Raw genomic sequence first — 12999 nt, forward strand, 5'->3', positions numbered from 1 at the left:
CATCAGGGACTTGGGTTCCATTCCTGGCCTGGGTCACTGTCTGTGCAGAGTCTGTACCTTCTCCCTGTGTCTGTGTGGGTTTCCTACGGGTGCTCCAGATACCTCCCACGGTCTGAGAGGTGTGTTGGTTAAATGCATTGGCCATGCTAAGTTCACCCAAACAGGTGCCGGAGCGTGGCAACTCAGGATTTTCACAGTAACTTCATTACAGTGTTAGTATGGGTCTCTTCGTGACACAAAAAAAATGTAGATGGTGTTCTTTGGGGCTTCTCTATTCTCCCAAAGTAAGCTGTTTGGGACTGTAATTTGTTAAGATGATCACTCTCTTTATTTGCACTTACAATATAGCCATAGGGACCTCTGCACCAGGTCAGAACTTCTACTTTCAGATCTCTGCTACTCAATCATGTGATGTTAGATTGTCCTTACAACAGTAGCATGTGTTTCTGATATTAATGCTTTACTCCACTGTGGCATTTTGGTTCCAGATTTGCATCATTCCCACATGCAATTGGTTCAAACCTGACTCATGCTGTATGCCATTTTGGTGAGGTGACTAGCACTGGCACAAAGAGCCAACGTTGGAATTATGCGGTGTAGGCCCATGTTCAGCAATAGGAAAATTTCCCACTATTGTTATTTAAAGGGAACACCAGCTGTTTTCAGGTGCTGGCTCTGACTGATTTTGTAGAATGCTGTAAGTTGGTGAAGGCCTTGGCTCTGACCTCGGAGCCTCTGGTCAGGCCACTGGCTCCCAATCGTTGGTGCTGATATTAGTATCCCCTTGGCCTGCTGTATGACAGGGAGATGGAGCAGAGGCAACTCAGAGTAGGACAAGCTGCTCACAGAGGGAGGAGGAGAAGCCTTATCCATCTGGGCTTTACAGAGAGTAGCTCTACCTCTTTGAGGAACAGTGTATGGTCTATGCCATGAAGGAGGTGATCACTGAAATCTGCTCCCTCTTGCAGACAGATTACAGCCTCAGTTGAGAATGATGCTGCCAGCGGCTATGAAGGTGACAACTTTGTATACAGGTTGGAACAATGATACCTCCTAATTCATAGTCCACTGTTGTATAAAGAAGGTTATTGACACTCTTTATGCCAAGAGAGGGAAATACATAGCATCCTGTTTTGTTACAATGAGAGTACCCTGTAATGCGCATTCTGGTCACTCTGGCAATTGGCTTGCTGAAGATGCAATAGAGGCGCTTGGACTGGTCAGCGGGTGCTCTACAGTATAACCCCAGAGGGCCGTCTGCTGTGCTCTCCACAACTTGGGGCTGCAGAGGGGAGGCCACCTGGACCTGGAGGAGCTGGAGAAGTGTCACATCTGCTCGGATGAGGAGGATGTTGAAGAAGTGGGTGAGGATGCCCACACGGATGATGAGGCAGAAGAAGCCGGGACAGTAGTCAGGGCCTGACTGGGCCAAAGTGCTAGGGATGGCCTCATAGCATCTCACTTCAGGGATGAGCAGGACTGGGATCAAGTATCCTTCCCACCATGGAGGTTAACATCACACCAATTATGTGGTGCCAGCAGTATGCTGTCCTGTTGTTGCCAGGTATCATGGGCAGGGAGCTGAAACTATTGGCTGGGCTCTGCAGGAGATCCTATGGCCACACTAGTTTGAAAACACTTAATCTTGTCTGATCTCGGAAGTTAAGCAGACTCAGGCCTCATTGGTACTAGGATGGGAGACTGCCTGGGTATATCAGGTGCAGTAGACTTCCCTCCATTCCCCTTGAAACTGCACAGAGGAGTTTGCTGTATGGGATGCTGCTGCATATCTACTACTACCATGTCCTCATACGTCACCTGGATACACCTTGGCAGGCCTTGTTGCCATCTGGCAGTGGAGGTTCCCACTGGAGGTGCCTCAATGAATTACATCAGGGACCCATGACGGAGGGTGGTGCCTGCAGCAGCGCCATACAAACGTAGATTGCACCACTTCATGGGCTCCCAAGAAACCTGCCCTTTTTGCAATCTTGAAATGTCAATGGACCGTGTCTATTTTGAATGTTATAAACTGCATTCTCTTTCAGTTCCCTGTAAAACCTTTTGTTGATGGTTTGTTTGCACTCCCACACTCCTGATTTATGGGCATTCAGTGTGGAGGGGGGGCAGGGAAGGCGGAGGTCCTCCTCGTGAACCTGCTCCTGGGCCTGGCCAAATTTGCCATGAACAGGTCCAGGCAGTGGGCAACCGAGGGGGTTGTCTGACCTGAATGTTGACCCCTCTACCGTGGCTACATTTGCGGCCAAGCGTCCCTGAAAGGAAGCATGCAACGGCCGAGGGCACTGCTAAGGCTTTCCATGTTGTTGGGCACCGCAGGGACTGGGGTGTATTATCGACCCCTTCAATCACACTTTAGTTTGATGTTTTAAGTTTCCTTTCTGCTTTGTTTTATTTTGTTTCGGGTGGTTCCAGTTTTTGGGGGGAGCAGTCCCTTTTAAGTTGTTCCTCAGTTAATTTGATTTAGTTTATTTGGTTGGTCAAAAAGATTGACTCAGTGAGAGAATGATGATGATTTGCATTGAGGACAGAATGATGCTTTCCTCATCCTCAGTGACGTGTCTGACTCTGGCCTGACAGAGAGCTTCCTGCCATCGAATGGGCTTATCATAGAGCTCAGAAAGGTCAGCTACTGTGGCCGCACCCACATCAAGTCTCCTGGTGTTCACATTTACATTATAGCCAAGGTGGGCAGTCTGGCAGCATCTCAACAGCCCTTGACTCGTGATCACTACAGAACAATATTAGACATTAATGTTTGATAATATGGTTGGGCGGGGTGGGATGGTTGTGGGTTGGGGCGGTGGGAGGATGCTAAGGGGTTCACCCTTCCATGGATGGGGGTTGGGAGGTGGGCCCCGGGAGTCAGGAGAGAGGGGCAGTACCACCTCCTTACTGCATTGCCGGTGTGGGAGGGACATAGCACTGTCATTCTCAAACTCCACAAGGATGAGGCGCCAGATGAGCACAGTGGTTCCCCTAAGCTTGCTGGCATTAACAGACAGGGTGGAAGCTCTATAGCTGAACAAAGTGAAATTTAATGTCAAACATTCAAAGCAAAATGGTGATCTATCTACACTAGTATCTATATTTACTCAACCCCACTAAATGCCCACATTTTCTTAATCTTCTTGACTGTCCTATGATATCTAAGTGTATCCCCCGTGTCTGTATCCGAGGTTGAGGTGGCTTGCTGACTTCCCCGCCCTGTTGCCTGAGATGACCTTGGTGGGCTCACTTGAGACTTGAGGAATGACAGTAAATGTGTTGAGCAGTCTCACATTTTTCTGCCATCTTATTTCACCAGCAACGCAAGCGTGTTCTTCCTCCTCTCTGGCCAGCTCGAGGGATCTCTCCTCAAAACGCATCGGAGTTTGCAGCTCAGGCAGCTGGCTGCGTGCACTCACGCCTGTTGTGGTTGAGTTTCTGCTGCAGTGACACAGAGAGGGAGAGTGTAGGTGGGAATGGTGAGATTTAAGATTGTGATGAGGTGTTCTTGGCGTGGGGCTTGATTGGGAGCTGGAGTGTGAGGAGTATGGCAGCTACTGGGGGAATGTGATGATTGTGGAAGGGAGAGGCAAACCTGATTCCTGCTGCTGGCAAAGGCCAAGGTGCCTGAGTGAGAGAAAGATTGGGGGTGTGAGGGGTGTGTAAAGGGATCCAGTGGGAGACTGGGCATGGCTCATTTACTGTGGGTGAACAAAGAAGATCATTCATCTTTTCCTGACACTGCTGCCCCATCCTATCTGGAGTGTACTTGCACTGAACAAGGCTGTCACTGCATTCCAGGTGGGAGTGGTGACGCATTTGGAAGGCCTTCTCCTGGAGCAGGGGGTAGAGTGTGTCCCACCTCTGTTCCACTCCATCCATCCAGCATCCTAGTGAGAGCCACTCTGAAAAGTAGGGTGTTGTCTTCTTGCCTGCCATCTCTTGCAATCATTGTGGAATAAGTACTAGGTAATACTCGTGAGCTGTTTATATGGAGCTCCCCAGAGCTTGCAGCAGCTAAGTTGTTGTGGGTGAGTGAATCAGAGGGAACACTCCTCAGGGCATGAAAATTATTACTAATGAGGCATAAGTTTCAGCCTAAAAACACCCTGGTGCCTTCGGCGGAAATCATTCTGTTTATCGTGCCAGATCCAACACTGTCAATTTCTAGGAAGATTTCGCTCAATATCTTTTGTCATTATCCCTGCAGTAGTGACCTTAAGAAAAGCAGTTTGACATTGCTGACTCACTTGGTCATGAGGGGAAGTGAAGCGCAATGGTGGCTGAGAAAAGAGGTGTACACTCCAATTACACTAGTACAACAGTAATGTTTATATTGCAAGGTAATAAGAACCCTCCTTTAATTCATTGTATATATTACACAGAATTCTCATATTAGAATGACATTGAAGCAGCAAGTGGTAAGCCTGATCTATGAAACTTAATTCAGATTGAAACCTTTTGAATATTTGCTCAATTTCTGTATCTTGGAACAAAGAAGCATTCAATTATTTAGGAATTTATTGGGGGGGAGGGTGCAGTAGAGAAATTATGGAATGGTGCACTGCAGATGGCATGAAAATCCACAAGCAACACTTCTGGCTGTGGTTAGGGCATCACACAACATGCACAAGTACCCCATAACAACAGAAAGAGTTTCACCTTGCCCTTAAGAATTTTGGAGTAACATAATGTGCTCAAATTATTTTTGAATAACAGAGTGGGATAGCACTGTGCCGGGGACCCTGGTTCGATCCCTGGCTTGGATCACTGTCTGTGTGGAGTTTGCATGTTCTCGCCGTGTCTGCGTGGGTTACCTCCAGGTGCCCCAGTTTCCTCCCACAGCCTGAAAGACGTACTGGTTAGGTGCATTGACCGTGCTAAATTCTCCCTCAGTGTACCCAAACAGGCATCGGTATGTGGCAACTAGCGGATTTTCTCAGTAACTTCATTGCAATGTTAATATAAGCCTACTTGTGACTGATAAATAACCTTTGTACATTTTTTGTGTTTGCAGTGAGTTAAATTACTTGAACAGAACAAAGACATGAATTTGATTTGCTTGTCTTTGAAGTGTGCTGTGATGACTCCAGTGTGACTGAAGTTCCCTTTGGAGATTCATAGATCAAAACACCTTGCAGTAAATCACACTTGCCTTATTGAATTCACCAGGATAACTATATCTGGAGTTACTTGCTTGGCTCAGCGGGCTGGATTTTTTCATGTGTTTTATAACTATAATTTATAACTATTATTTACAGGTTAAAACTATACAGAAACTTTCAGCTAACCAAATTTGGATTTACAATTGAGTTTGAACATGGGTTGAATTTTGCAATGGGTGTCAGGATCTCAACTTCAGGATTGTACCAGGGCCTAAATGCTTATCATCAAGGTACCCTCTGGTTCAATGTTTTTGTGGAGTAGACTCCTAATTGGCTGCTTCTGTGTTCACTGTTCCATTAAGGAGAGCTGAGTAGGAGTGGGGATGGGTGGGGAGTGAGGCAATGGTTGTGGTGGGGGGCTGGGGAGCAGTAAAGTTCTGACCTAGGAGAATCAATGAGCGGGCCTGCAGTATTGGTCAGCTGCCAATACCACTGGGAGATGTGGGTGCTGCTTAGACAGAGAGGCAAGACTAAGGGTGACTCAGAATGGAGGTCCAAAAGCCCTCAGTTGTTGTTGTAGTAGAATGGATTAATACAATAGTTATGGTAATAGGTCATGTGGATCATGATGTAATAGTGACATCGTGGGCAATTAAGACCAATTATCAGGTATCAGGCACTGACTACAGTCTCCCAGCAGCATCAGGAACAAGCTGCTGCCCGGAGGCAGCCTCTCAACAGCAGATTGGAGAGTCAACAGTCTAAACAGACTTGGGAGGTCCTCCCCACTTAACAGCCACAGTGCACAGCCATGTTGATGGCCCAACAGCTGTGGGCATTTCTTTAATGTTGTTGAGTGAACACCACAATATGGAAGTGTTCTGTGTTTGATATTTAAATTCAATTAGTTCTGTAGTCATGTGACCTCTACCATGAGGCAGTTCTCCAGAGGCTGCCATCACAGATCAATAGAGACCTACAATGAGAAAACACTGAGAAGTCCTGATGACTTTAAACATGAAACACTCTCTCTCTCTGTCTTACTGCAATGGCAGGCTTCTTTTCCTTCCAAACGGGAAGGCCGGATATTAAACCATCCAGCTTTTAGAGCCCACCTGTTATCCTTAATTGGATGGCAAGTGCACCCTATGGTCAATTATTCAGGGAAAATAACTGACGGGTGACTGTTCTCCACACAGGGTAGAATTTAATCCAGGCAATGGGGTCTCACACTCACTGTGAGTGTTAGTGAGATCTCCATGTTATCTTCTTCCAGAAAGGGCTGCTGTATGGGTTCTCCCCCTGAGAGCTGCTGCCCAATCTCAGGCTGCCAGCTTCTCATTGCCCCTGGGGGAATGGTGGTTATTGTCGGCAGTGCAACCGCGGGAGGCCCAGGATCAGCAATGGACCCAGGCCACAGGTGAATGAGGGCAGGATGCTGAAGGCGCAGTGGGTTTCAAAGAAAGGAGTTTAGAGTGATTCTTTGTACCTCCCCTTCCTGATGCTGGGTCCTGTGCTCAGCCACTGAGTGCCTCAAAACACAAGAGAGGCCTCCATCATTCCACTCTCAGGAGCCCACGAGCAAACCTGACAGTTTTGTGACTGGTTCACCTGTTGTTGACTGAATACCAGCAAAGACATCTTGAGGCTCTTCAATGGGGACAGAGGCAGGAAGGTGGCAGGATCCATACACTACACTTCCTGGTCTGATTCAATATGCCCCCCGCCACCCTTGGAAGTGTTCATTTAATTCCATTCACAGTGTGGGCATATGGTCCCAATTTAACTCCAACATCAGAGTTCCAAACCAAAATTCAAAATCCTGGCCCAGGACTCCAGGGATTATATTACAAGGACAGTTCATACCAACTGTTTTATGGTGTTGAGAAGATTAAAGGATGATTTTGTTTGAATAGTTAGGTTAGCTAGAATCTATCTCTCCTGATTGGCGATTCTTGGAATAGGAAGCATAATGTAAAAATTAGAACTAGACTAATCAGGGAAGAAGTTAGGAAACACTTCTATACAAAAAGGCTGGTAGGTGTTTGGAACTCTCTTTCACAAGCAACAAAGAACACTGGATCAATTGTTAATTTTAATCCTGAGATTAATGTAAACCAAATATAGTAAGGGAAATCGGCAGAAGCAGGTACGTTCCTTTAAGGTGCAAATCACCATAATTTCATTAAATGCTGGAGCTACTTCTGTTTCTATGTTACAAACAAATTGCTTTATTCTGAAGATACATTTGTGCACAGACTTTATGGATAAAGGCAAGGGGGGGTCAACTGTAGTCATAGAATCCCTACAGCGCAAGAAGAGGCTATTCGGCCCATAGAGTCTGCACTGACCACAATCCCACCCAGGCCCTATTCCCATGACCCCACATATTTACCCTGCTAATACCCCTGACACCACTATGGTCAATTTAGCATGGCCAATCACCTAACCCATGCATCTTTGGAGTGCGGGAGGAAACCAGAGCACCCAGAGGGAACCTGCACAGATATGGGAAGAATGTACAAACTCCACACAGACAGTGAACCGAGGTTGGAATTGAACCCAGATCCCTTGCACTGTGAGTTAGCAATGCTAACCACTATGCCACCGTGCTGCTCCATAGTCCTGTATTGTGTAAGGACCTTTGTGCCACTTACCATTTATTTTAGTAATTTTCACATTAGCAGTTATTTACCTTAATTGTATTGCATATTATTTCATATAACTATATTACATTGTCATGTTAAGAACAGCCTTGCTGTTAAAATAATAGAGTTCCTTGAAGAAGTATTATCGGTGGACTAATGTGTGCCATTAGTCCACCGATAATACTTAGGCAAGAAGGCAACTCACCAACACCTTCTCAAGGGCAATTAGAGATGGGCAATAAATGCTGATCTTGCCAGTGATTCTGTGTGGAATTATGTAATACTGAGGCCACTTTAGGAGAAATAATTATGTCATCATTGCTTCGATCAATGTGTTATTTCAGTCTTCCCAGTTTCAATAAATATTTAAACTCTCGTTGTGTAACCTATCACCTGAATCAGAGAAATTTGGCACACACATGTAACAGACCCTAAGAATTATGATGAACTGTTTCTGTTGTATCTTTCCATGGGTCAGATCACTGAACACTTTTATCAGAAGATCAACTGTTTGAGACAAATTTTCTTATTTTCTGAGCTTATATTTTTAAGTGAATCAACAGTTTACATTCTAAAAATGGAATGTTTAACCCTGATATGATTGCTAGAAAATTTGTAACACAATGTCTTTCCAATTCAGATTACGATGTCTTGTGAAGCAACTGGAGAAAGGTGAGATTAACGTGACAGATTTAAAGAAGAATATTGAATATGCAGCCTCTGTGTTGGAAGCCGTTTACATTGATGAGACAAGGTGAGTTATTGCATTTTAAATGGAAAGCCCTATGACACAGTATGCATGTGATTTATGCACATACTTTCAAACACAATTTGTGCATATATTGATAACATATATGCATACAATTCAAGAAAAAAAAATTGTCATTTTGTTTTCACCTAATTTGAAGGAAGGTTTTAGTTTCCTGAATATCAAGGCATTACCTATCTTCTTTCCTCAGAAAATGAATGAATGGAAAAGGGAGCAAAGGTTGTGCAATTTTACATTGCTGTTTGTATTGGGTTGTCTATTAAATGGAATATCTCCGTTTTAAATTATTCTGCATATCATTTTTAGTGCTCTGTTAAATATATTTACATAAAGTTCATGTCTGTGTTATTTTAATACAATCGTTAACCTGTTTAAATTCGTCAACAATTGTATTAACATAGCAAAAGAAATAAATTGAGACAAACAAATTAAACAATGCACTGAACATATCAGAAAGAGACTGAACTGCGACCTGTATAAGTCACTTCTTCATCTGTGCCAATACCTTTGGCCAGATTTAAAACTTCAGCCACTGAAAGAAAACAGACACTTATTGTACAACGCACTGAAGTTTCTTTACAATTGAAGTTAAAGCAAAGGGAAATTGGAAGGGGTGTAAAACAGGGAGCAGTGGATCCAAATTTGTCAATTACCTACAATCACTCTGTAATGTTTTACAGCTTTAAGCATACATTTATTCTCCCATATTTGACCATAAAGTTAGCTTCTTATCTCTGATAATTGTGTGGTTGAAGTGGAGTGAAGCCACTTTCCACTGCTCGTTTCTTCTTAAAATTGGTCTTCTTGACATGGGAAGATGTAACTATATATGTAGATATATGCAAACATTTGTAATATCTTCTTTTAAAGTTCTAATTATCATTGCACTCACCTATTTCAGTATTGCATAAGATTAAAGTGTCACTACGTATTTTATTTTAAGAGATGTTAGTGCTTTTCGCTGAGTCTTTTTGTTGTCCTTGTTACAATGTTTTATATCTTGACTAACGGGTAGCACATGAAGTTGAGTACGGTGATGTGTTTAATTACCAATTTGGGATGAAGGCACCAAAATAATGATAAAGTATTGAATGAAATAATTGGGAACCATACTGAACAGGAAATTAATTTGAGTTTATTATTGAGAAATCATTAAAATTGATCTGGAGCATGACTACAATTTATAAAAACAATGGCAAATAAGTTACAATGTTTCATTAGCAGAGAGCTAAAAGACAAATTAAAAAATAATGTTACTTGAGTTAGGACAGGATAATATTCTAGGATATTTATCATATTAAAAGTAATCTGAAGCAAGTATTTATTTGAAGTCTGTCTTTAAGATACTGTATAGATAAGTTACTCATTTGATTTGTTATTGATAAGGGTAAACTAAACTAAAAAATACACAGAAGGCAGCCTGTTTGGATTAATATTCCTTTAGAAAGGACAATATTTACCAGGTTTTTTGGATCTGAGGCTTCATATTCTGTTTTCTCATCAGGCGGTTGCTGGACACTGAGGACGAACTCAGCGACATCCAATCAGATTCTGTTCCATCGGAGGTGAGAGATTGGCTGGCATCCACCTTCACAAGGAAGATGGGGGTGATGAGAAGAAGGCCAGCAGAAAAGCCGAGATTTCGGAGCATTGTTCATGCTGTTCAAGCTGGCATTTTTGTCGAGAGGTAGAGTCATGGCGTCATAGAGATATACCGCACAGAAACATGCCCTTCGGCCCAATTTGTCCATGTTGATCAGGTTTCCTAAATTGAACTAGTCCCATTTGCCTGCATTTGGCCCATTACCCTCCAAACTTTTTCCATCCATGTACCTGTCCAAATGTATTTTAGATATTGTAATATGTATCCACCTTTCCCAGCTCCTCTGGCAGCTTATTCCATATACATGCCATCCTCTGTGTGAAAAAGTTGCCTCTCAGGTCCCTCTTAGATCTTTCCCATCTCACCTTAAACTTATACCCTCTAGTTTTAGACTCCCCTACTTTCCCTAAGGAAAAGACCTTGGCTATTCACCTCATGATTTTATAAACATCCTCTTCCTCCTACTGCCTAGGGAAACAATTCCCAACCTATCCAGCCTCTCTTTATACCTCAAACCTTCCAGTTCCATAACATTGCTGTGAAGTGACTTTGTGAAATTTGTTTTGACTAAAATTTGTCATTTGCAAAAATTGAAAGTTATTTGTAAAATTTAACGCTGCTGGTATTTAAAAAAAAGTTGAACAACTACCATTTAATTTGAAATGTTCAATGTTTTTCAAGCTATTATAATGTACAGTTTTATGGCTACGGGGAGAAAACACATCTCCAGACAAATAATTTCATCAGCAACTCAACAGTTAACAACAGTACTGAAATAATAATTTGAACTAAATATGAATGTGAGCATTATGAACAGGATCATGAAGGGCTATTTCCACCATCCCAAAGAATGCAGATCAGAAAACTTGGGCTGTAATTTTGGAACTCTACCTCTGGTCTGTCACTACAAGGAAAGTAAAATTCACACTTGTACATCTCAACCTATCTGCAGTTTTTGACATGCTTGACAACATAATCCTCCTCCAATGCTTCATCACAATCATCCAGCTGAATGGTACTACTCTCTATTGGTTACATTCTAATCTATCTAATCATAGCCTGAGTATTTCTCTCTTCCTGTTTCATTATGGTTGCTTCTGCTGACCCCAAGGATCTATCCACGGCCTTTCCTATTTTTTATCTACAGTGTCCCTGGGAGACATCATCTGGAACCACAGGGCCAGATTTTACCATTGTGTGTGCGGAAACTTGGTAAAGTCGGGTGTGAGGCGATTAGCACAATCCACGCCCTCGTCCGCGCAGATACTTGCTTTACTAAGGCCCGAAAATGGGCACGATCCAAGCGGCGCCTGAAACAGGCGTGACGTCAATTTAAATGTATTTGCATGCATTTAAACTGATTTAATGAGATGGATCCAATCTGACCTGCATTTCCCCCTTTACCATCGCGTTCGTGCATCCAGATTCAGCGCGAAACAGACACGCTCAGCAAAAGTCTGTTTCGGGCGCTCCAGCTTCTGAAGAGGTAAGTTCAGAGCTTCCAGTGGCTCTCTGACTCAGATGGTGGTGGGGGGCACAGATTATTCTCTGGTGGGGTGGGAGGAGGAGGAGGTAGGTTAGATATATCTCTGGTGGGAGGGGGCCGGGGAAAGGAGGAGGAGGAGTGAGGCCACATCATTCTCTGGTGGGGTAGGAGGGCCAGATTGTTCTCTGGTGGTGGGGAGAGAGGGAGGCCTGATCATTCCCTGGTTGTGTGGGGGGGGGAAGGGCGGTAGGATGGAGGCCAGATCATTCTTTAGTGGGGTGGGAAGGAGGGAGGCCAGATGGCTGTCTGGAGGGGAGGGGCAGGTGGGGTCCGCTGCCATTCTGCTGGCGAGCGGTGGGGCAGAAGTGGGGGAGGGGGTCACAATCAGTCTGGGTAGAGGGGGGGTGGGTAGATAAGGGGGATAGTTATGTGGGGGTGGGGTGAAGTCTGTGGGATCCATCACTCACGCATTTTGCTCCTGGGCCACTTTATCCACTTTTTGTGGCTTGGAAGCAATGTAACAGGGGAGCATTTTTCAATATTTTTTTCACTGCGCACACGCAGATCAAAACTCCAATCGGAGCAGTTGAAGTGGAATGTCAGTAGACTAGTAATCTTGGGGCCCAGGCTAATGCTTTGGAGTTATAGATTCAAATCCCACAATGGCAGCTGGTGAAATTTAAATGTAATTGAAAAATATGGAATTCAAAGCGCTTTCAGTAATGGTGGACATGACAACTTTCATCGATTGCTGTAAAAACCCATCTGGCTCACTAATGCCTTTTAGGGAAGGAAATCTGCCATTCTTACCTGGCCAGGCCTTACATGTGCCTTTAAATTCATGGTAATACAGTTGACTCTTAACTGTCCTCTGAAATGTTCTTGCAAATCACATAGTTCAAAGGCAATTAGGGATGGGCAGCAATAGCCTACATTCAATAAAAAATCAACAGTTCAATTTAACAATTCCTAGTCTTGTTTTAAGTCCCTCCTTAGCTTTGCCCCTCACTATTTTTGTAACCTTTTTAAGCTTTTCAATCCTCTAAGTTGCATGCACTCATACAACTCATGGACCCATGCACTTATGGCCTCCTGAGCATCCTTGATCTTATTTGCACCTCCATTGGTGCTTGCCTTCAGCTAACTAGATCTTAAACTCTGGGATGCTTTCCCTAAACCATCCCAACTCTCTACCTCTCTTTCCTCCTTTGAGACATTCTCTGAAGCCCAACTTTTTGATCAAACATTTGGCCATCTGCCTAATACCTCCTTATGTAGCTTGGTGTCAGGTTTTCTAACAGTTATAACAGTTCAGTGGAGCACTCTGTGGATGGTTTATCATGATGAAGATGCTATATAATGCAAGTTGTCATTGTTTGAGC

General features: G+C 43.7%; 1 protein-coding gene and 1 pseudogene across 7 annotated transcripts in view; both read left to right on the top strand.

Moving 5' to 3' along the window:
• pde1a (phosphodiesterase 1A, calmodulin-dependent) overlaps positions 1 to 12999 on the top strand; it is a 555040-nt gene that overhangs the window by 451825 nt on the left and 90216 nt on the right. For all 7 annotated transcript variants that reach the window (XM_080198871.1, XM_080198872.1, XM_080198877.1 and 4 more), the window contains 2 exons: positions 8400 to 8513; positions 10033 to 10215. In XM_080198871.1, coding sequence (XP_080054997.1) covers positions 8400 to 8513; positions 10033 to 10215 — 297 coding nt within the window. The remainder of the gene's footprint in view (positions 1 to 8399; positions 8514 to 10032; positions 10216 to 12999) is intronic.
• On the top strand, positions 1612 to 1730 carry LOC145350418 (5S ribosomal RNA; annotated as a pseudogene).

Source organism: Carcharhinus amblyrhynchos, chromosome 11 (assembly GCF_965287045.1).
Source record: "Carcharhinus amblyrhynchos chromosome 11, sCarAmb.v2.hapA, whole genome shotgun sequence".
In the NCBI taxonomy this organism is placed as follows: Eukaryota; Metazoa; Chordata; class Chondrichthyes; order Carcharhiniformes; family Carcharhinidae; genus Carcharhinus; species Carcharhinus amblyrhynchos.